The 24391-nt window shown below is 38.6% G+C and overlaps 2 protein-coding genes across 9 annotated transcripts in view; one reads left to right on the forward strand and one right to left on the reverse strand.

Annotated features, from left to right (window-relative positions):
• Positions 1-3: 3 nt before the first annotated feature.
• Positions 4-24084, forward strand: DNAJC9 (DnaJ heat shock protein family (Hsp40) member C9). Of its 2 annotated transcripts, none has more exons than XM_014557546.2 (5): positions 4-815; positions 978-1118; positions 1690-1944; positions 3742-3828; positions 23530-24084. In XM_014557546.2, the coding sequence occupies exons 1-5, from the start codon at positions 636-638 to the stop codon at positions 23545-23547; spliced, it is 681 nt and encodes a 226-aa protein (XP_014413032.1). In that variant the 5' UTR covers positions 4-635; the 3' UTR covers positions 23548-24084. The 2 variants fall into 2 exon arrangements, with proteins under 2 accessions (XP_014413032.1, XP_006173462.1); XM_006173400.3 differs by lacking the exon at positions 23530-24084 and adding an exon at positions 4190-5606.
• The window catches only part of FAM149B1 (family with sequence similarity 149 member B1), a 53579-nt gene continuing 34688 nt past the window's right edge, over positions 5501-24391 (reverse strand). Inside the window, exons 8-15 of one of the 7 annotated variants that reach the window (XM_032469863.1) lie at positions 16546-16667; positions 14835-14941; positions 12216-12440; positions 10760-10883; positions 10396-10521; positions 9477-9538; positions 7856-7934; positions 5501-6741 (exon numbers count right to left, since the gene is read on the reverse strand). In XM_032469863.1, the coding sequence (XP_032325754.1) occupies positions 6400-6741; positions 7856-7934; positions 9477-9538; positions 10396-10521; positions 10760-10883; positions 12216-12440; positions 14835-14941; positions 16546-16667 (1187 nt within the window). In that variant the 3' untranslated portion in view covers positions 5501-6399. Of the gene's footprint in view, positions 7935-9476; positions 9539-10395; positions 10522-10759; positions 10884-12215; positions 12441-14834; positions 14942-16545; positions 16669-24391 lie in introns of all 7 variants that reach the window. The other 6 variants (XM_032469865.1, XM_006173399.3, XM_032469866.1 and 3 more) reach the window with 6 other exon arrangements.

Below are 24391 nucleotides of genomic sequence, written 5' to 3' on the forward strand. Positions count from 1 at the left end.
TTTAGAAGACCAATATATTGTGCCTTTTGTTTAACGTAGGCTTTTTTCTTGCAGGGCTCAAGGGAAAAGTTCCTACCCAGCAGTTCCATCTTGTAGGCTGCAAAATTATTTGGGCCCTGAGCTCTATGTACTCTTGTCAGATCATCTTTGGAAAAGAACAAATCCATTTATTCTATGTTAAAACATGTGAAATGGCCAGATGCAGATGATTTGCTGTTTTTAATGGAAAAAAGCAAGAACAAAACAGCAGTGCATAGGTTCAACTTGATATAAACGCTCCTTATATTGCATACGCTTCTGAGCTGGGACACTGGGGAGAAAACAGATGCGAGGTTTCCACAGTAAGGGGAGGAGGGCGGCGGAGCAGAGGGCGTGAAAAGAGGTTCCTGCGCTAAGACACCGGGACGCCGGCTTCACTCTCCGCTTCAATCCAGGCTGCCGCCGGCTTGGTCACGCCCCAATTTGCAGCCGCCGTAAAGTGCGGCCTCGTGGCCCCGCCTCTTCCTGCGCCTCTTGTGACGCAGGCGCCCTGGGCTTTTTGCGCGGGAAAAGGAAGCTGTCCGGAGTTCTCCTCAGCGTCTTTGGGGTTTGCCGTTTTCGCTGAGGCAGCCGCCCGCTCGGCGCCGCTGCGGGCCATGGGGCTTCTGGAGCTGTGCGAGGAAGTGTTCGGCACCGCCGACCTTTACCGAGTGTTGGGCGTGCGGCGCGAGGCCTCAGACGGCGAAGTCCGGCGCGGCTACCACAAAGTGTCCCTGCAGGTGCACCCGGACCGAGTGGGCGAGGGCGACAAGGAGGACGCCACCCGCCGCTTCCAGGTACTCAAGGCCCCGCTTCCCCGGCCGCCCAGGCTTCTCTCAGTCTTCTGGCCGCCTGGCCCCGCCCGGGTGGAGTGAGCCCAGCTGGGCCTGGCGTTCTAATCTCGCGGCGCGGTTTCAGGGAGAGGTGCGGCGGTGACTTTTGGGTGCTTCTTCCTGCAGATCCTCGGGAAGGTCTATTCCGTTCTGAGTGACAAAGAGCAGAGAGCAATGTACGATGAGCAGGGAACGGTGGACGAGGATTCTGTTGTGCTCAGCCAAGACCGGGACTGGGAGACCTATTGGAGATTACTCTTTAAAAAGGTAGAGGATTCTGGAGATTTCCTTTTGACTAGTCCCAAGGAAACGTTTATTGAAGGCCTTGCATTTTGTGTTGTGTAAGAATGAGGAATTTTTATTTGGCCTCAAAATATTAATAAATACACAGAATCATCACTGAGGAGACATCTACCTATCTGAAGACAAATTATTACATGTGTATATTCGTACTCAAGCGCATATAACACACACTGAAATGGGTCTCTAATTTTCTGTTGATATAGAGTGATTGTAGTGAATAGAGAGCATTTGATTTTTTTACAGATATGCTTTATTTTACGTTTTCAAATGTATGTCCTGAGTGTTTTTTGGGGTCTTTCCCCGCCTTTGGAAACTTCACTTAAATTTTCGTGGTCTGTAGCTTAGCAGTTGTAAAGGTTGGACTAGGGAGGATTTTGAAAAGTCTTTAGCATAGAAAATTTGATTCCATACAATGGTTTCAACTCAAGCAATTGTTTTATTTGGGGGAGAAACATTTCAACATCTGAATTTAATGTGCACTAGTATTCTTTTTATTTAAAATTTTCAAAGTTAAAGCATATATCTTTTTGTTCAGATATCTCTAGAAGACATTCAAGCTTTTGAAAAGACATACAAAGGTTCTGAAGAAGAGCTGGCTGATATTAAACAGGCCTATTTGGACTTCAAGGGTGACATGGATCAGATCATGGAGTCTGTGCTGTGTGTGCAGTACGCAGAGGAACCCAGGATAAGGAATATTATTCAACAAGCCATTGATGCCAGAGAAGTCCCATCCTATAATGCCTTTGTCAAAGAATCGAAGCAAAAGATGAGTGCAAGGAAAAGAAGGGTAAGATTTTGAATGTTATTTATTATTTATATCTTGACTGTTACCAAAAAATTTTTGAGGATATTTACAACAACGAAAATATATATATGACTGCTGAAATAAGGGTTAACGTGTTTTATAGTTTGCATCTAATAAAATGAGTATTTTAGCTCATTAAGAGAACCTTTTTCTTCCCCTACTATATTGTACTCATGAGAATTACACTGCATGGATTATTTAAATAATGTCATTTTAAATTAGTACTGAAATAGTCTTCATATGGGCCAATTTTTGTAGCTTTGGTTAAGTATTACTCAGGAGATCAAGTAATAGAGTCCAGAGACATAGGCTAGACAGTGATTCTCATTTGGTTAAGGGATGGGGAGAAGGTGACAGACACTGTCTTTTTTTAAGACTGTGTCTTATTAATTCAGATTCCTTTGTTCTTGCTCAGATTGATTATTGAGCTGGGCCCAGAATATACTTTTTAAAACAATTTAGTTTACTTTGATGAAGGTGTCTTTCCAAACACACTTCAAGGTACACTTTTGTGCAGTATCAAAGATAGTGGTTTGTGTGTGCTTTACACCCATATTAAACTGTGGAGATGGTGAGGGTAAGGGTGATGGCAGGAGAAAGGAGCTTAAGGACATCTGCGACAAGAGGGAGAGTGTATTCAAGGTAGCAGACATCTGTGCCTCTGGTCCTTTGGCAAAGACCATACTGGTATAGAAGTCACCATCGCCTCAACCTGGCTTTCATAATGGGAACTCCATGGAGAGCAGACAGTGTAAGATTTTAGTTCTTTGTTGGGTACCTTACTTTGTATGGCTGAATTGGGGGTGGAGGTAGGGCTGCAGCTTTTAGATATGAGATACAGGAGAAGGCTGACATGTGTGCTGAGTTGAGAGAAGTGGCAAGTTTGTCAGGATCATCATTTTGGCTCATAGGCTACATCTGTCTAGATTCAGGCTGACAGTTTAAGTTGGTAATCATTTTTTTAGGTGAAACTGAACACAGCTGTGCTCAGTAATAGGCTATTAGCTGGAGAAACTTCCCGAGTTTTGGGGAAGGGAGGTAGGTGGCATAATTTTGAGACTCTTACAAACTTGGAGCGGGGAATACAGTATTAAAAGAGATAAATTGAATCCAAGGACTGAAAGTAGACAATGGAAACTGTCTCTTTATAATTCACTGGGGGGTTGGGGTCTCTTATAGTCTTAGTTGTCCTGAAGGAAAGAATGAACTTACTAACCTTTCCCAAAGTATTCTTGTGGTATTTTGGAATCAGTGCGTTAGTGAACTTTGGCAAGAAGAGCTGGCTTTGAAATCAGGCAAAGAAAGGTTAAAACTGAATTTCTTAGCATTTATCCTAACTACCTTTGGGAAATTTTGAACCAGGGTTGCTCTCAAAGCTGCCACCAGTCACCTTAGTAAAATTGGGTTTTCAGAGGAGTCTGAGGTGCCTGTTTATTAGAGCAACATTTTGAGGGCATCCTTGGTTAAGTGACCTTTCCTTACTCTCCTTGCATTTTGTTTTCCTTCCTGTCACCATGTGATTTATGAAACCAAACTACCTGCTTACCCTTAGCAAGTAAAAATAGGGAAAACTCAGAAATGCTTATTGGAATCAGAGAATCTACTGCTTGCTCTCAGCACTGTTGTCTTTCAATGAATGACACACTTATGTAATTTTATCTTTTTTATCTATGTAGTCCTCAAACTGAAAATCTTAACATAGATTTGCTTTTGGGAAAGAGTGTGTATTTTTAGTATTTGCTGGGTTGCTATGGAGTCTCACGTGAATTTCTGTTTTAGGCTCAGGAGGAGGCTAAAGAAGCAGAAATGAGCAGGAAGGAGTTGGGACTTGATGGAGGAGTAGATGACTTGAAAGCAGTCATTCAGGTAAATTTGGCAAGTTGTGAAAGTAGCTGCTACTTCTTTCATGTTCTGATTCCTACTGCTAGTATTTTCTTTGGAGAGTATGTATGGTGTTGTGGGCACTTTATTTTCTTTTCAGATATAAGTTATGTACCATGTATTCATCCTTTTAAAGTGTACAGGCCAATGGTGTTTAGTATATTTATCATTTTACAACCATTAGCACTAGCTAATTCCAGAACATCTTCATCACTCTAAACAGAAACCCCTTATCCATTAGCAGGCACTCCCCATTCTGCTTTCCCACCAGCCCTTGGCAGCCACTAAGTACTTTATCTCAATGGACAGTCTTATTTTGAAAGCTTGTGTTTTAACTCTCAAACAGAGCAGACAAAAGGATCGGCAAAAGGAAATGGACAGTTTTCTGGCTCAGATGGAAGCAAAGTACTGCAAACCTTCCAAACGAGGAGGGAAAAAAACAACTCTCAAGAAAGAGAAGAAATAATGGAATTTTCTCTTCAAATGTCCTCAGGTGTTAACTGGTACCATCGTAGGCAAGGTATAGTCAAGATTTGAAGACAAAAGTCAACCCAGCCCTTGAGAAAAGTCATCTTTCAAGCCTAAATTATTCAGATGAACTAAGTAAACCAAGCAGAATCTCTCAACCTAATCTTAATATATCTTAGAAATATTCTAGAAGTATCCTGACATTCCTCCTCTTATGATGGAATTTGGTGGTGATCACTGAGGGAACAGGGGAGGGTGGTATACTTCTTGACAGAATTGCTTCTGTGGGTCTTCTGTACAAGGAGCTCTATCTAGAGTGCAGGTCTGTCCACACCTCCTTTAGCAGTTGTCATTTTGCCATGCAGGAGTGAGTTGCAGAGTATCCAGTGATGTGTGTATTTATTAAAACAGGTACTCTACCTAGCTAGAAGGCCTTCAGCACAGTGGCTGGACATCTGTCTTCCAAATACTTGCCAGTTTGCCTTCAGTCTTAATATTCTTGCGTAGACTCTCTCCTTTTTGTTTTACTCAACCGGTTTTGTACTCTTTGCTTGATGTATATCGGACAAACGGGTTCAGATTACTTGCACGCATCTTTATAAGACTTATACGTGATTAAATAAGTAAAATATGACTGTTAAGTTCTGGGGGCTTTTTAAATGATTCCAGTGTGTTCATTTTAGATGATCTAGAGAAAATATGAATGGTGCTTAGGATAGAGAAAAGAGAAGAAAAGTAGTCCTAGTGAGCATTGTAGTAGATGCCCTGGTTTAAGTAGCATAAAGAGATGTTGTAATCCTGCCTGTAACTGCTGAATATCCTTTGTCAGGTCACTGAGTTTGTCTGAACTTGTTTCCTTATCTGTAAAAGGGTAAGGGAGGTGGGTTAAATGACTTGTTAGAGGCTCCTTCTGTTAATGCTTACCTTGAAAGGCAAGCCATCTTGATCCAGTGGTTTGGTATGTACTCATGGTATTGATTTGTGAGAATAGTACAGAGATTTTCACTTATATTTAGTTGAATTGGTATAAATTCATTAGAATATAGAAGTTTTTAGAGACTCCTAATTTGTTGGCCAATATATTTAATACCATATGCATAAAACAAGCCTTCTGTTGCTGAGATTCAGTTTATCTGAGGTAAGCACATGACACGTTTTCAGCTTTTGATTACAAACAAGTTAAATAGTCTTTTTAATTGTATTAAAAATATAATTTAATGTAGATTGTTTGAAGCATCTGTCTTTATAAGATAGCATTAGAACACTTTGATATAATAAAAAAATTACCCCAATTTATGATCATTTGAATTTATCAACTCTGAAGATTAACAATAAGCTCTTAAGCTGATATGATCATCAAAATTAAAATTCAATGAAATATAAATTTAAGCCATAGTTAAAACCATTGCTGCGTTCATGAGTGCACTCAGGAAAGGTTCATGTTAAAATCAGAAGAATGTCAAAGTTCTCTTCCTCTGCTCTTAAGATGTGTTTATACTGGACTTATTGCCAGAGTTTCTGAAATTTTAAGGAATTGTGTCTTGTTGGCTCACTAGTAGAAAGATGCTGTAAATTTTTTAATTGCCTTTCTTAGACCTGCAGGAGAAAGTCTGGCAAGGTGAGTTCAATATTTGGAAAAACTATACCACTGATGTACTTTAAGAAGTAAAGAAGCATACATAACCTGGTATCAAGCAGCTGTTATGAGGCTGAGCTGTTCTATCTGAAAAAAAATGCACTATGACTTATTACATGAGTTACTTTACACCAGTACTCAGCATTTATGTCTTTACTCACCCTTGCCATATCTATCTGCCTATGGGATTGGACATCTAAAGAGAAAGCTTGAGGAATGAATGACATCTGCTTGATGAGTAGCTCAGATTTTTGACAGTGCTGTCCCCTAAAAATGACTTAGAAGTAATACACCTTTCCAGAAATTAACACAAGCATAAGTATTCCAAAGCCAGTGATAACTTAATGTTATCAATCACTTGCTAGTTTTTGTATATGTATGGTCTGATAGAATCTTATAAAAATTGAACTGATAATTGTTAACAGACAACATGAGTAGTGATTTGGGGGTAATTATTTGTCAGATCTTTGGGTACAATCTTTACTGTCCAGTGGAATGGTTAACTTATGCTGAAAGAAGACAGTAACTGGAGGTAGAAACAGTACACATGTAATCTTTGGCTCATGCTGTTTTTTTCTCAGTTGTACCAAAATAACTCTTTGTGAGGATGGTTTCAGGTTGTCTCTTGTGTACAAGCTCTGCATCGTGAGATGACTGAACGCTGATTCGTGAAATCTTTCCACGTCTTTCCCTGCAGCCTGAAGCGGGTTCTTATTTGCCCTATGGTCCCTGCCTGTTTCGAGAGATTGGTCCACCTCTGTTTTGTGATTTTGTATACCCATGTGACTGAGGACCTGTCAGAGAAAGATGACATCATAGAGTAACATTAGTAGACATTCTGGATTTGATAATCTCAAGTTCATACGTAAAGACTTTTTTGCTCCAATTATCAGACTTTAAATTTGGAGACTGAATAAGTAAAGTATATATTTAGTAAGGCAATAAAAGTCACGTTTACATAATTTATGTAAAAGCAAAATCTATATTAGGATATGAAAGCAGTAACCTAATTTTAGAGAATAATGACTAATTTAAAAAAGACTAAAATAAAATGTCTGTTTCACTTACCTAAATATCACACTAGTTATACCTGACTATCAGACATGGTCACATGTAATAACTGTAGCTCAGAGGCAGCAATGCTTCTCTGAGGACTGATCCAAGAACAGAATCCATAGAAAACATTCAGACTACCAAACAGTGCTACTAGGAGCTGAATTAAGAGAATTCATTTGGACTGGAGAGATGGTTTGAGGCAGATTACTTTTTAATGTACTTGTTGATTAATCTGATTATCAACAGGAAACATTTCAACTGCCTGGTAGTTCTAAATTTCATCTACAACATGACAAAATGACCCTGATGGTGGTGAGAAGATTATAGGAAGAATTAAGACATCCTTAAATTTTCTCCCATCACTGCTATGAAAACAGAAACTATAGAATATAACGTAGAATTAAAAAAAAGTTGATGGGATAGAATCAGACTTTGCATGACTTGACATTTTGAATTTCTTTTCTTACCTTGGCCTACTAGGTTAACTGACCAAAGCAGCTTAATCCAGAGCAATATGTGTTTTGCCTACATAATAAAATCTATACAGTGTTTGAATGTTATGAAAATAACTTATTTGGCCTAAACTTTTTAGATTAAAAAACCCAACAGAGTACTGTTTACTTTGCCACAGTGGCAAGAGGTTAATTTATATATGAGAAGACAGAAATCTGGAACTTTTTGGCTTCGTGCAATAGAGTTGTCCTCTATTTAAAAAAAAAAATTGTATCCCATATTCCAAAGTAAACTTGAGGTGATTTACAAAGATGTAGAAAAAACAGGAGGAAGGAAAAATAAACATAGAAAAGAGCAGGGTCTTAACCACATGATATAAAATGAAAGCCATGGCTCCACCTGTCCCTGCAGATCCCCTGCCAGGTCGGGCCTGATGAGGATACTCAACAGCACACGAACGATGATACTGTGTATCCGGCTGAAAAAGAAAAGATGGGACATGTCTTACAATACAACTTCTCCTAAAGGATAATGTGTTATGTGGTTTACAAGGGAAAACCTTGATATTGGACAACAATGTAATTGGCATCGTCTGCCAACCTAAGGGACAGGTTGGCTGAGTGCATTCTTGCATTCCAAGTGAAAAATCCCAAGCCAGAAACCCACAGAGACATTGTTAACTTGTAAAAATTGATGAAAGTTCTAGAACTTTATTGATAAGCCTTTGAGAAAATCTTAGTATTTCTAAATAATCCAGATGTCTAATGTTTCTAAAAACTGCCTGCTGACTGCTTAAAACAACAGAACAGAGTCTTTTTAGCAACATTGAAACACTCATACTTTACCTCCATGCTTGAAATGTGACTCTCAATGTGGAACTCAAACATTTCAAAATTACCTCAAGGCATTTAAAATTCTTTAAGATGTGACTAAAATATTTAAATGCAGATATTAAAAAAAAAAGCTATCATTGTCATCCCACTGGTACTTCTGGAATAAAAATCCCTCTCAATATCCTGTCAGAGCATTGGTATTAAGAGATTTGAGCATTTTTCTCCTGGTGATGCCCTATGTTTTCTATCAGGGATAGGTAAACTTTTGTAGAAGGCCAGTCAGTAAACATTTTAGGTATTGTGGTACAACCATCATTGCAGCTATTTAAGTTCAGCTATTGTACTAGGAAAGCAGCCATAGACAGTACAAAATTGAATGAGCATAGTGGCTCTGCTCTAAGAAAACAATGAAAACAGGCAGTAAGTCCAACAGCCCATGAACCTTATTTAGTTTGCTGACTCCTGTTCTAGATGTGAACATGAAGGAATAGAGTGAGTCTGGCAGTGCCAGCTAAGGACTCAGATCTAGTGCCCTTAGTTACACTGAGCTACTAGTTCATCTTTTCATGACAACAAACTGGAGAGTAATAGCTAAGAAGTTTTTACTTTTGTTATTGTTACAACTATCTGGGAAAAAAAGAGAAACTGAAATGTTTTCATGTGTTTCGTTTTAATCCTAAGGCAGCCAAAAATTGTTAGATAGTAGAGGATCAAGCTATGCAAAATTGGGAAACACTGCTCAACAAATGTCCTGGATCAGATTATGAGAAGACATATTTAATAGAGGTTCTCATACTTTCTAAGAAGAATCAGAATCAGAAATGCTTACATTTTCCTTTTGCCTGTGTTTTTTTGGGGGGATATCCCCCTAAATCAAGCCTCCTGAGGTCTGTTGGTTTGAATGGTGTCCCCTGAAAATTTATGTCCACTTGGAACTCCTCAATGTGATTATTTGGATATGGGATATTTGCAGATATAATCAAGTAAGATAAGGTCGTACTGGATTAGGGTAGATCTCAAATTCAATGACTGGCATCTTTATAAGAGGGAAATTTGGACACAGAGGCACAAGGAAGAAGGCCATGTGAAGACAGAAGGAAAAATGAATCGTGCAGCTACAAGCCAAGGAATACCAAGGGTTGCTGGCAACCACCAGAAACTAGGAAGAGGCAAGAAAAGAGTCTTACCTAAAGCCTACAGAGGAAACAATGGCTCTGCTGCACCTTGATTTTGGACTTCTAAGCTCTAGCTGAAAGAATAAATTTCTGTTGTTTTAAGCCACCCAGTTTGTGGTTATTTGTTATAGCAGCCCTAGGAAACTAATACAATGTCCCATTCATTCATTCTCACCACTCTTCTAGTGGAGGGAAGATTACAGTGTTTAGGTTGATACAGTTTAAGGGTTATGATTTGAGAATAGGCTGCAAACACTACCATCTTGAAAACAGTGTAGGATGTGGGTTCTTGGTGCCTGATTCCTGGGCCCTAAGCATGGCCCAAGTAACCGAGCCCTCTTGCACAAAGCAAATGAGGTGGGGCTGAGCTCTTGGCCTACAATTGGGCAAAGTCAGAGCATGACCTCCAATCTCCCAGTCAGGTTTTTTTCTATTGTTTAAAAGTAAAAGGGCTAGTAAATACACATTAAATGGTAAGGCAATATCAGCATTTCAAGTATCAGTTTGAAAAAAGAAAGTCTTAACTTGCCCATTCACCAGTCCACATCGTAATCTGATAACCACTTTGGGTGTAATTCCCTAAGAGTAGTGTTAGAGAATGAAGTTAATGGCAATCTGATAAGCACTGGGGTTTAACATTTTTTGCTTATTCTCAGAAATATCTAAACTTTAAATTGTTTAGAATTTGCAATTTATGTATAAGGCATTTTACCTTATTATTTTTACAAATTAAAAGAATGAGTGGCAGATACCAGTTATAATTTCAACAAAATGTACTTAAAATACTATTTTTATTGTTAGAACCTCAGCTTTTATCCTTAGAGTTGATTAAGCCAGTATGTAAAGCCTTAAGTCGGCCAACCTACATTTTTTTTCCTTTCATTTCTCTTTCCCCAACTATCAAGACCATAGAGGAAGTACGTCACTCTACCAAAAATGATTGAGTTGTGTTGGGTCTGGAGAAAAAGTCAGGTAAAAGGAGCCTCTCCTGGGGCTGCTGATAATTAGGCTCATCCACCACTGCACTTCGAGCTCGACTGGAATCGCCATGGGTTTTCTGCAGACGAGACAAAAATCAGAAAGTTAATTTGTAGTGGGAGCTGTGCATGTCTTACATCACCTTTAGTAGGTATGGTAACTGCAGGCCAAGCAGTTCCAGTTTCATTGTCATAAATCAGAATTCAGTTTGTACTTCTGACAAAATATAGTACAAGTCAAGACCAGAGCACGGATCCTGCAGAATTACTGGCCCTGAGGTTTTATAAGCACATGGAAAGGCAATAGGAAAGACATACCGCTTGCCTTTGTGGCCCCACAGTGCTCAGGTGTTCCGCTTCAGCTGTGCCAATAGGTGGCAGCAGATTATTTCGACTCAGGGGCATTGGTGAGGGAGAGGAGAGCGAGTCAGCCGCCGCTGGGCTGCGAATCCCACCAGCAAACATGAAGAAACGAAAGCGTAAAGTTACAACAATACAAGCAAACTGATTAGAATCAAATCGAGCCGGTGAGTTTAATGTCTGCACAGAAAGCTTTAGGCTGCCTATATATTTTTAAGTAAAGAGATCTTAGTGATACAAATACAGATTTGTAATTTCTCATCTGATGGAATTCTCCACAGTTCTGGGCCTTATAATAACTATAATTCCCAGGTAAAGTTCCTAAACTTTTATTTCCTTAAATGGGATTTGAAACAGTTTGCAGTGTTACTCATACCCAAGACAGTAACTGAAACTGAATGATACTTTCACATCCCAGAAAAAGCAAAGCAACTTATCTTTCCACTTTGAAGAAAGCACTGTCAGAGGGGGTGAGAGACTAATTATACATCAAGGCCATTCATACCCAAGTGACTATATAGCCATACTGGAATAGATAAAAGCTACAGCCACATAAAGTAGTGAGCAGCTGAGGAGAACCCTTGTGTCCTAACAAAGACTTACGGTGGTTTTGGACGTCTCTTTTAGTGAGTCTTTTGGGTTAAATTATAACAAGAAATTTAAAAGGCAAAATCAAGAAGTAACACGTTGGGAGAGAAGTACAGTGATGTGCTAAATTTGGAAGCTGAATTCAAAACAGTTGTGGACTTCCTATTTCATACCCTTGATCATAGTCTTAGTAATCAACCATTCTAAGATGTTTTGTAAATCAGCAACTAATGAAAGAATTTTATTTTAAAAACTGGGCTTTAGGTATTTTTTGCATCATGAAACTCAGAGTGTCTAGTGAATGAGGTGGGAAAAGGGAAGTGAATATGTTCAGTGTTATTCCTAAGATGGGCCAAAGGACATTTTTCCTAGTATATAAGCAACTACTTGTCTGAGGTTTATGAAGCTTTTTATTGTCAGTGGAATAAAAGGATCCCCATGGTGTAGAAAAATATTAAAGGCAAATTAGCTATTATTTTGGAAAGAATTTCACTGAGCATATTCCCACTAAGGAAAATATTTTAATAAAATATATATATTTTTATTCCTTTGGTGAGTACTGCTAGAGTAATCTAGCCAACATTTTATTTGTAGAAATATAAATCTTTAGCTAAATCAATAGGAAGATCCAGTATCTTTATTTCATTCAAATTTAACCCCTTTTTTTCTGTATTAGATTTGAACCAGAGTGCAGTCCATCATAAGAATATGTAATGGTTAACTTCTAGGCGTATATTTCAATCTTACATTTAAGTTCATTCTCTATGTAAAGTTTTTCTTCATTAGTTTTACCATAGTTTCCAGAAATTCTGCTTTTGAAACCTACACTCGGGATCCTCTGAGGATTTCTTCCACAGGTCTTGGTGTTCCAGCGCGTGAATGGCTTGTGCTGATGGGATGAAGGGTACGTGGTGGGGGATTGCGTCTCCTGGCGGACTGCACTGTATATGACAGAAATGATGTACTAAGCTCCAGGGCTCGATTTGGCCAATTTCGAGTTGAAAGGATGGTACTGGACCCAGGCCTCACAAGTAGCTTGTCATCAAGATCTCTAGTGGCCAAATCAGAAACCCACAATGAAATCAAGATTGCTCTGTACAGGGAGACAGGTCTCAAATGGTAAAAAGCCCTAGACTGAAATTCATTCATTCAGGAGAGCAAAAAGAGAAACCATTCAGTAAATAACCAAGTTTCTAGAAGCTCCATGATATAGCTCAGGCATGAGAATGTGTTCTTAAAAGAAGGACATCAGTTCAGTCATACACATAATTTACTAGAATGGAGATTTGGGAAAGCAAGTCCATTATTCACCTGCCATCACAGTCGCTTCTTCAGTTACTGGTAAAGTGTAACCTATAGGGTATCTACTCCAAAGTGCTTCCCAAAAGTTTACCTCAGGGAGTGAGATTCTTTTGTGCTGAAGGAACATCACCAGAAAGACTTAGTTGAAAGGCAAATATTGCTGCTTAGAAGTGGTGTGACACCAGTGTGGCTCCCACTGCAGAGATTATAATGCTGAGCTAGTTGGAGCCTACAGGGGTAAGGGTTTGGGTTCCTTGGAAAGCTGGGAGCAGGCAAAGGGTCCAGAACCTTGTGCAGCTCAGGGCAGTAGGTCCTTATTTGCATAAACAACTGTGAAATACAACACTTCTCTCAGTACTCTGATGAATAAAATACCATGCCCAACAGTTTGGTAGCTTTAACTCTGCCCTGTAGGTTCAGGGATTTTCTTTTTGTTTTTTAAGCAGATGAGAAAACATTTGATTCTATTGTAAGGCGCCTAAGAGATAGTATTTACACCATGAATTGGAGGGAAAGTGAAAGAAGAAAGCTCTGCCACGTGCTCTTGGCTTTCAGCGAGTTCCTCAATCTTTCAGGCCACTTCGGTGTCCTCTAGTGCAAAATATGCCTCAGTGTTTGGAGAACTTTGAAGGGAAAATGCCTGTCGTGGAATAGGGCTAAACCTTGAGTGTTACTCTCAAGGGATCTTTCTAGTCTTCCTGACTCCCTAACCATTCACCTGGGCCTTTTCTTTACACACCCTAACTGCTCTCTAATTAGAGGTTTAGGCCTTAGCTGCTCTTTGTTCATCTTTATTTTTCCTTGGGACTACTCATTCATAACTCTGGATTTGTCATGTCCAGACTACTAGGTCAACTGCTAGATCTGACTTCTTCCATATTTCCCGTGAGATGGCCCGTCATCCCACACCCCAGAATCATCTCTGTCTGCAAAACAAGCTTCCCTTGAGCTTGAAATCTCAGAGTTGACTTTGATTCCTCTATTTTTACAGAATTTGATTTCTTTTACAGTATCTCCTAAAATATTTTATTCCTTTTTTATTCTTTGCTACAACTTGAGTATTGACCCTGAGCAGCCTGAACTCCTACATTAGACTCCTTACCTTTCAAAAGTTCCCCCTGCGGCAGTCTATGTTCTACTCCTGTGAAACGTATCTTTCAAATTCCTGATTTAAATATATGTGCTCCCCAACTGAACTCATACCTTGCTGGTGGGAGTGTAAAATGGTACAGTTTGGAAAACTGTATGCCAGTTTATTATAAAATTAAGCACACAGTTAACCTATCCTATAGCACTTTGACTTCTAGGTATTCACCAAAGAAAAATGAGACCGTAGGTCCACAAGAAAGACCTGTGTAAGGTAGTTATAGTGCTTTTATACAGAACAGCCCCAACCTGGAAACAGCCCAAGTGTTCATTAACAGAAGAAAGGATAAACAGATTGTGGTGTATTCTTACCATAGAATACCACTTGGCAGTAAAAGAGAAGGTCACATGCAACAACATGGATGGATCTCAAAAACATGACATTCAGAACCCTCCACAGTCTGGTCCCAACATTCATTAATTTCAGTCTTTTCTTTCCCACTAATCACAAACACTAGCATCCATTTTAATTCTGGAAGATTGTCAGTGGTCTTTGGTCAGAACATTTAAGTTCTGATCTGTTTCGTCCTATCCTGTTATAGCAAAAATGGTCTGCTTTCTCTTCTAAATATTTGTATTTTCCTATCTCCAATCCTTTCCCCACACATTTCTATCTAGAATAGCATTGCTGCTCTTCTCTGCTTATCCAGACTTCCATCTTGCAAGGACAAGTTCAAAATCTACACTTATCCACCAAAATGCCTCCCTTTTTGTGGTCTGCCATAGTGCTCACACTGAGTACACATACTTGGCACTCAGTCACAGGAATGCCCTGTAGGATTAGGTCTCTTTACCCATGTGTGTCTTCTCTTTCCAGTTATTTTATCAGCTGCTTGAAGGTGGAGACCATTTTCCTTAGATATTTTTACTCCCCATGTGTTTCTGGTTGCTTGGTAGGTACTCAGTACATGCACATTGACTGACTGACTTTGCTTTCCTTCTATTTCTCAGTGATCTACTTAAACTCTATAGTCTATTAAAATTTTATACTTCTTACAGGAGCTTGTCCATTAGGGAGAGATTTCTTGCCTGTAGAGGCATCCCATGAACCAAGAGACCGTTCACATTTGGCTGATGAACACTTGCTGCTTGACAGAGACTCATCTACATGTAAAAGAAGATGTTATTATTGGTTGGTGAAGATACTTAGTTTCCCAACTTTGCCAAAAACTGGTATTTCCAAATTAGGTCATTTATACATTTTTCTCCTATGTCTTAACATCTTGGCCAATAGCCCAGCTGAGGCCCCAACTCTACTGTCAAGATGACAGGATCAGAGTACTTTCCTCTCCATTTCTAAATGACAGCAGGTTGGAGAACCCTGATCAATCCAGATGAAAGCAATTAACAACCACTCTCACAGGGGAGAGAGGACCTTTGTTATCATTATTTACATTACATTAGAAAACATAAAATATGGTACAAAGGTAGAAGAAATAAGAGTAAACTAATACAATAGCTTTCACCATCACACAGTCCTATATTCTGCACAAGCTAATCCTTTCTCCTACTAAACTACCCCTGGAGCACTCAGCTATCAGTGATAATCTAAATTCCGAAGACTTTATTAGAAAGTGTTAATCTTATTTTTTCTCATGTTAGCAGGATGTAATCTTACTTGGACTTATATTGCCACCTTAGTGTCCTGTTTATTTTCCCTCTCAGATAGTCATTTCAGTGCCCTTTTTGGCCAGCTCCTACTCTGCGAAAGCCTGCACCTTCCTCCTACTTTCTCTCTAGTGTTTCTATTAATGCTTCTCCTTCCTTTGGTCACTGACAGCCAGAACCATGTAAGTTAACTATTTCAGATTTAGGCTACCTAAACCATAACCAGGCAAGCTCAACATGCAGAAGTATTTTATTACCATCAAAGGAGTATTAGTTTACCTGGTTCACCCCCCAGTGTGGTAAGGTGTGGGCCTCGCTGAGTTTATCTTTAAATGGTCCTTTTGTAAATCCAGCTGTACAGTATCTGGCTGGCATACCAACAAAGCAGATACTAGATGTGCATCGATGAGCATGGCCCAAGGATTAGAATCCTTTTCTCTTTCTTTTTATCCCTCCCCTGCTCCCACAAGTAACATTGGGAAGCTATCATGTAGGAACTGGGACTACATAAATCATTACACAGGGATGAGACAGGCTCATCAACCTTCTGCAAGAAATGGCTGCCTTTGCTTTATGCTTATCTGCAGATTTATTTGAGACCATTTTCTCCTCTCTTTGATTTGCCTTTTACAGCTGAGTTGTGATTTCTAAACATCTAAAAGACAAGAAAGTCAACAGATTCAAATATTAAAAATAAAACTCAGGTAGGCTGAGATAAAAGAAAAAAGAGGGAAGAAGTCAAAAAAGAAGACCAAAGGACAGAATGTTAAGGCCACAGAAAATCTGAGATTGGTCCCTCTTTTCGTCATATCCTTTCTTCCCCAAACAGACTGAACCTGACCATACAATTGAATCTAGATTGCACAGCTTGTAGATATCTTTTCCAAAGAGCTACCTGAGAATTCTCAACTCTAATTTGCTATTAATTTTTTAAACTGAAATTAAACTTCTCTCTGCAAAGAGTCACTGGATTATTGTGATAAATATATAACTTTACTGGAAAAAAAGTAATAATGACATAATTAAGACAAATAACTTAGCAAACTTCCTCTGGGAGGAGCAGGCCTAGATTCTCCAGTATGTTCCCCCGTGGGGCTTACCGGATTTGAGGTGACAGACAGCACCTTAGACTGTGGCACTCGAGGTAGGACCAAAGGCTGTGGTTCACTCAGCACACAGGGGCTTTCTGAAGCTGGTCTGGTGATTGCAACATTACTCTCATCTGAGCAAAGGAATAGAATCTATTATCCATAGATATCTTCAGACCCACAGCAACAGTACTGTGAAGAAAAATCTCCCTTGAGAATTCATGCTGTCAAGCTCAGATTCACTCATCTTTGCAGTCCAATTTCATACCACCTGCATGTTTCAAAAAAAAAATCCTCCAAACCATGAATTTTTTTTAAAGTGGTTTCCTATGCTGGTGATGCCTGTTGATACCTGGCAGAGGAGAAGCAAAGATTTTTAGAGCAAAGTTGTCCAAAAGAACACTTGGAGTTGAAGGAAATATTCTACATGTGCACTGTCCAATATAGCGGCTCTGGTCACGTGGCTATAGAGCATTTAAAATTTGGCTAATGTGATTGAGAACAGAATTTTAAATTTTACTTAACTTTAATTAATTAAAATTTAAATAGCCACTTGTGACTAGGGAAACCTGGTGCCCATTATCGCTGCTGGTTTTGTAAGTAAAACTGCAACAGTAGTTTGTTTATTCTCATTACTGTATATTCCTTGTATGACTGTATCACATTATACTGTTGAGGGATGTTTGGGTAGTTTCCTGCTTATGTTTTCCAGCATACAGTGCTGTTATACATGTCTTTGGGGAACATATACTGAGTATTTAGGAGTGTACACAGCCACACCCACTTATATGCACATTGTTTATGGCTGCTTTTAATGGCAGAATTGAGTAGTTGCAATAGAGACTGGATGGCGGGCAAAGACTAAAATATTTACTATCTTTGTACTCAGAAGTTTGCTGACCCCTATTTTAGGACATTTCCATCAGCCCACTAAACCAGAGATCCTCCAGATACATTTTAAGATCAGTATCTTCTTTGCAGACTTTGTCTCAAAATTGCAACTATAATACAATAAAATAACCTAAATTTATGGATGCACAGAAAAAAGGATATTAATTCACAGCCCAACAGTAGTAATCTGTGAAAGCTGAAGTGAAAGTTTTCTCTGATATCTCAGTGTTTGATAACGAAAACTGATGAATTCCTTTATTACCAGGGTTTATTATTTTTGGAGTTTGGGTATTGTCCTGTATCTCCAAAAACTTAACTTCACATAATACAAAGCAGGTAGTTTTAAGAAGGATGTTAAGACCTATTATTCTCAAATGCCAGGTTTAAAAGGGAACTTAACATGCATGTAACACAGTGGCTTTAAAAAAAAGTCACATAGTATCAGGTGTGGCCAACATGTGGAGCAGCTAGAACTCTCATACAACACTGGAGAGAGTACAAATAGGTGCATCCACTTTGGAAAAAAATGTAGCAGTGTCCACTGAATTTGGAATAGCATGTCCAATGACCCAGCAATGCCACTCTTAGGGATGTACCCAGTACATATCTTCACCAAAAGACACATACAAGAATGATCAAAACAGCACTGTATGCTGGCAAATGTAACCTGGAAACTACCTAAATATTCATCAACAGAGGAATGGGATATATTCATACAATAAAATACAATATAACAGTGAAGATGAGCTATTACATACAAAACAGTCAAATCTAATAAACATAAAATTGAGTTACAAAAAAGCCAAGTGCAGAAGGGCACATATTATATGAATCCTTTTTAAAACAGGTAGAACTAACCTGTGGTGCTATGTAAGTCAAGATAGGGTTGCCCTTAGAGGGGAACGAGTTTAGTAACTTACTGAGAGAAACCATGAGAGGGGCTTCTGAAGTGTTGGTAATGTTCTGTTCTTGATCTGAGCACTGGTCATACAAGTGGATTCAGTTTTTAAAAATTAATCAAGCTTACCTGATATAAACATTTTGCAATTCTCTATATAGATATACTTTAATTATAAGTTTAAAATATGTTGTCTGGACTTCTGCTTCCTGCTAAGATGGAGTAACAGGGACTGGCTTTACCATCCTGCTTAAAACAACAAATAAGCCCATGAAACAATGGCTTTTAAGACCTTGGACATCAGGTAATGAGAGATAGTGATCATGAGATAGTAAATGAAGCTAGCTCTGCAACTGCCTTGAAAGAGTTTCCAAGACAGACACAAAGAGGGAGAACAAAGGCTGGGCCGAGTGGACTCCCCGATTTGAGAGTGCAGAGAGATCAAGACAGCTAGGGTTCATAGGACAGGGCCACAGAGGAGAAAAATGCACAGAAAGAGAACCCAGGATATCTTCAGAATATGGGGTGTCCTCTGATTACTCAAAAGAGTATTCATCAATGCATGTATGAACAAAAACTATCTGAGGCTAGGGAAGAGAACCAACTAAAACAATTAGAGGGAACAATGCCTGCTGCTCACTCAGGACCAAGAATAGTGCCTGCTCCTACTAGCCATACTGGAAACACTCATAATTAATGGGGCATTGGACAGAGTACTCAGGACGATCTTGTCTCAGTATCTAGGGAATAATTAGCTCTAGACTGAGCATTGCTCCAGATCTGCCTAACAAATTGTAAAAGCAAGACCAGAAAGGATTAATTTTTTTCCCAAGTAACTTAATTGCATCCCAGGAAAAGACTAAAAAAATTCATACAAATTAAAAAAAAATTCACCTCCCAATTAGATAAAATTCACAATGTCTGACACCCAAAGAATATTATGCAGCATAACACAACTCATAATGAGGAGAATATCAATCATTGAAACCAACCCAGAATTCACGCACGTGTTTGAGTTATCCCACTTTTTCAAAAAGTTAGAGACATGGAAGATATAGAAGTCACCCTAATACTTCATAGAAAACAAGTGGAAAAATACACTGAATGAGCTTAACAGTGGATTCAACATTGTAAAAGAAAAAGATTAAGGAACTGGAAGGCACAATAGAAACTATCCAAAATGAAACACATAGAGAAAAAAATTGCTTAAAGCATCACTTATTTGAGGGGTCAGTGAGCAAGTGAACGAATATATGAGCAACCGGAGTTCTGAAGGATTGTGGAGGACAGAAGAAAAATCTGAAGAAATAGCAGCTGAAAACTTGCCAAACAATGAAAACAGTAACAGATCCAAGAAGCTCAACAAACTCCAAGCAGGAGTATCATGAAGAAAATTACATCAAGGCACCTCATAATCAAATGCTCAAAACCAGTGATAAAGAGAACAATCTTCAAAGCAGCCAAAGGAAAAAAAAAAAGACATGAACACAGGAACAACAACGATAAAAGATGACATCAGATTTTTTTTTTGTCAGAAACAGTGCAAGTGAGAAGACAGTGAACATCTTTAAAGTACAGAGAATGTCCACCTAAATTTCAATACACTGCACAACTATCTTGCAAGAATGAAAGCAAAATAATTTTCATATCTCAAAAGAAAGAACTTATCAACAGACCCACATACAAGAAATTTTAGAGGACATCCTTCAGGTTGGCAGCATTTTTAAAATTTTTAGTGAGATAAAATTTGCTGTTTTTAAATTAAGCATTTTACAGTATACAGTTGAGTGGCTGTTAGTATATTCACAGTGTTGTGCAACCACCACCACTTCTAATTTCAGAAATTTTCCTTCACTCCAAAAAGAAACCCCATACCTCCCAATGCACTGCTTCCTCCATCCCCTGGCAACCACTAAACTACTTGCTGTCTCTATGGACCTGCCTGTTCTAGACATTTCATCTCAATTCAGTGGAATCATATGGTCATACAACATATGACCCTTTGTGTCTGGTTTCTTTCACATAACATATTTTCAAGGTTCATCCATGTTTTAAGATGCATCATTACTTAATTCCTTTTTATGTATGAATGATACTCCATTGCATGGTGTATTAGTTACTCAGGCTGCCATGACAAAATACCACTGACTGGATGGCTTAAAGAACAGAAATTTATCTTCTCACAGTTCTGGAGGCTAGAGGTCCATGATCAAGTGCTGTCAGGATTAGTTTATAGTGAGACCTCTGTTCCTGGCTCCTAGGCAGCTGCCTTTTTGCTCTGTCCTTGCATGACCTCTTCTCTGTGCATGCACAGAAAGGGAGAGGTCTGATGTCTCTTCCTTTTCTTATAAGGATACCAATCCTATAGGATTTGGGTCCCACCCTTCTGACCTCATTTAACCTTAATTACTTCCTTGAAGGCCCTATCTCCAAACATAGTCACATTGAGGGTTAGGGCTTCAACGTGTGAATTTTGAGGGAGACGCAGTTCAGCCCATAACACATGGATATACCAAGTTTTGTTTATCCATTCATCAGTTGATGGATGTTTGGGTTGGTTCCACTTTTTGACTGTTATAAATAATGCTGCTGTGAACATTTGTGCAAGGCTTTTGTGTAGATATATCTTCAGTTCTCTTCGTATATAAACCTTTGAGTGGAATTGCTTGGTTATAGGGTAATTTTATGTTTAACTTTCTGAGGAAGTGCCAAACTGTTCCCACAGTGGCTGCATCATTTTACATCCCACTAACAATGTATGAGGGTTCTAATTTCACATCCTCATCAACACTTGTTATTGTCCTAAAAAATACAGCCACCCTAGTATGAAGTGATATCTCATTGTGGTTTGGGCTTTGATTTGATTTCCCTAATGAATGATGTTGAACATCTTAGCATGTGCTTATTGGCTATTTATATATCTTCTTTGGAGATTGTTTCTTCAAGCTGTTTGCCCGTTTTTAAAATTGGATTGTTTTTCCTTTTGTTTTTGAGTTGTAATTCTTCATATATTGTAGATACTAGATTCATATCAGGTGTATAATTTACATATATTTCCTCCCATTCTGTAGGTTCTCTTTTTACTTTCTTGATAATGTTCTTTGATATACCCTAAAGTTTTTTATTTTGATTAAGTCAAGTTTGTCTAGTTTTTTGTTATTGTTGTTTGTGTTCCTGGTGTCATATCTAAGAACCCACTGCCCAATCCAAGGTCATGAAGATTTACTTCTAAAAGTTTTATAACCTTAGCTCTTAAATGTGTACCTTTGATCCATTTTGAGTTGATATTTTGTATATGGTGTGAAGTAAGTGTCCAATTTCATTCTTTTCCATATGGTTATCTAGGTGTCTCAGCATCATTTTTTTTTCCATCTGTATTTTCTTTTTCAAAAATTGATGTATAGTTGATTAACAATTTCAGGTGTATACATAGTGACTCAGTTTTAAAAGATCATACTCCATTTACAGTTATTATAAAATATTGGCTACATTCCCTGCCAGCACCATTTCTTAAAGAGAGCCTTCTGCCCCCCACCACTGAATGATCTTGGCATCTTTGTTGCAAATCAATTGCCCATCGATGTGTGGGTTTATTTCTGGACTTTTGATTCTGCTCCATTGATCTATGTGTGTTTTTATGCTGGTACCACATTATTTTGATTACTGTAGCATTGTATTAAGTTTTAAAATCAGGAAGTGTGAATCCTCCAACTTTGTTCTTTTTCAATATTGTTTTGGGTATTCAGGATACTTGCATTTCTGTATGAATTTCAGGGTCAGCTTCTCCATTTCGGCAAAAAAGGCAGTTGGAATTTTGATAAAGTCACATTCAACCTGTAGATGTATTTGGAGAATATTGCCATCTTAACAGTATTAAGCCTTCAAATCCATAAACAGAATGTCTTTCCACTTCTTAGATTTCCTCTATTTTCTTTCAAGTGTTTTACAGTGTTCAGTGTACAAGTCTTGCATTTCCTTGGTTCAGTTTATTCCCACATATTTTATTCTTTTTGATGCTATTACAAATGAATTGTTTTCTTAATTTTATTTTTGATTGTTCATTGATAGAAGTAGGAAGAATTCTGAGAAGCATGACAGAAAAAGACACAAATTACTGTGAACATACTTAGTAGGAATCTGGATTTGGAGGTAACTGTAGGGGAAGGCTCAGGAGGAAATGAGGAACATGTTACTAGTAACTGGACAAAGGGAGATGCTTGTTATTTAGTGACAAAAAGCTTAGTGAAATGGTCTCCTGTGTTCATATGGAAAGCAGAACTTTTAAGTAATAGTTAGATCTTGGTTAAGTAATAGATCTTGGTTATATAGCTAAGGAGATTTCCAATCAAAGTGCTGAAGGTGAGGCCTGTTTGGTTTTTTTTTTTTTTTTTTCTTACTGCTTATAATAAAACACAAGATGAGAGATAAAATGAAGGAAAAACTATTAAACAAAAAAACCCCCAAGATTTGATGATTTTTAAAATTCTCAATCTCTTTGGATAGCAAAAGGTTCCAAATAAGGGGAAGCTATCAGACTCTAAAATTTGTACTAGCAGGAAGCAGCCTAATGAAGTTACTCAGTTGCAAACATATGCTGCCTTTCATGAAAAAGGAGGGATGACTCAGGGTGGAACCAAGAGCTCAGAGGGTAGAGCAGAGAACTGAGAGGATTATTTCCAGGCTTTGAAACTTAATGAAGGAACTCCCAATATTTTTGCAGCTGGATTTCAGAATTGCTATTTGCTATGGACCTTTTTTTTTTACACCTACTCCCTTGGCCTTTTAACTGGAGTGTCTACAGTGGTTATCCTTGCCCTGGCCCACTATTGTATGTTGGGTATGTTAGGGTCAAATAATTCATCTCTGGGAGTGGAATGGGTGGATTATATAGTCAGATGTTCATATATCTGTGTATATAACCTTTACTTTCACAAGTCTATAGGTGGAAAGAAATTGTACCCCAGTGACTTCACTTATATCCAGGAACTACATTCATACTGGGACCTGATTCAAAATCTTCAGAGCTGATGCTATATTAGGATGAATCTCTTGGAAACCCTGGAGGGGAGTTGAATGTATTTTACATGTGGGAGCACATGAATCATTGGGGGACAGTGGGAATACTGTAGTGGACAAATTCTAAGGTGGCCCTCCTATGATTCTCACCTCTTGGTGATCACACCTTTGTTTAATTCCCTCCCTTTCAGTGTGGGCAGGACCTGTGACTTGTTTCAGACAAACAGAAGATGGTAAAAGTGATGGGATGTCACGCCACGATTATGTTATGTTATATAGCTTCTGTCTTGCTAGCAGATTGGCTCTCAAGTCTTTCTTGCTGGCTTTGAAGAAGAAATCTGCCATGAATACTATAGCTACAAGAAACTGGATGCTTCCAAGAGCACACCGAAAGGGATGTGGATCCTTTTCTAGCTGAGCATCTATGTGAGGACCCAGCCCTACACAAACCTTGATTGCAGCCCCGTGAGAACCTAAGTAAAGGACTAGCTAGCTGTTCCTGGATTTCTGGCTCACAGACCTATGAGATAATCAATGTGTGTGACATTTTTTTGTGCAACACAGAAAACCAATACAAACAATTCTTAATAAGTTAATACACATTTGACCATATAATCCAACCATTCCACTCCTAGAAATTTACTCAAGAGACTAGGAAATATGTGTCCAAAAAGTTCTTGTACACTAGTGTTCATAACAGCTTTAATAGTCCAAAAATGAAAACAATCCAAATGTCCATTAGCAGATAAATGGATAAACAAATTGTAGAACAATGGAATACTACTCGGCAGTAAAAAGAATAAATTATTGACACACAGTGATATGGATGAATCTCGGAATGATCACACTGAGTGAAAGAAGCTGACTACATGATTCCATTTAAGCAGATAAACTGTCACTTGGGGATAGTGGGTTGGGCTGCGGCAGGAGAGAGGGATTACAAAATCATGAACCTTTAGGGGTAATGGATTTGTTCACCATATTGACTGTCTCATGGTTCCATGGCTGCATACATAAGCTCACCAAGTTATACACTTGAAATATGCATGGTTT

The sequence above is a fragment of the Camelus ferus genome, chromosome 29 (assembly GCF_009834535.1).
Source record: "Camelus ferus isolate YT-003-E chromosome 29, BCGSAC_Cfer_1.0, whole genome shotgun sequence".
Classification (NCBI taxonomy): domain Eukaryota; kingdom Metazoa; phylum Chordata; class Mammalia; order Artiodactyla; family Camelidae; genus Camelus; species Camelus ferus.

Bases quoted from the DNA above. Each gene is read 5' to 3' on its own strand.
- DNAJC9 (XM_006173400.3), top strand. From the start codon at position 636: ATGGGGCTTCTGGAGCTGTGCGAGGAAGTGTTCGGCACCGCCGACCTT. The intron at 816-977 runs GTACTCAAGGCC...TTCTTCCTGCAG, and splicing joins ACGCCACCCGCCGCTTCCAG to ATCCTCGGGAAGGTCTATTC. The intron at 1,945-3,741 runs GTAAGATTTTGA...TTTCTGTTTTAG, and splicing joins TGAGTGCAAGGAAAAGAAGG to GCTCAGGAGGAGGCTAAAGA.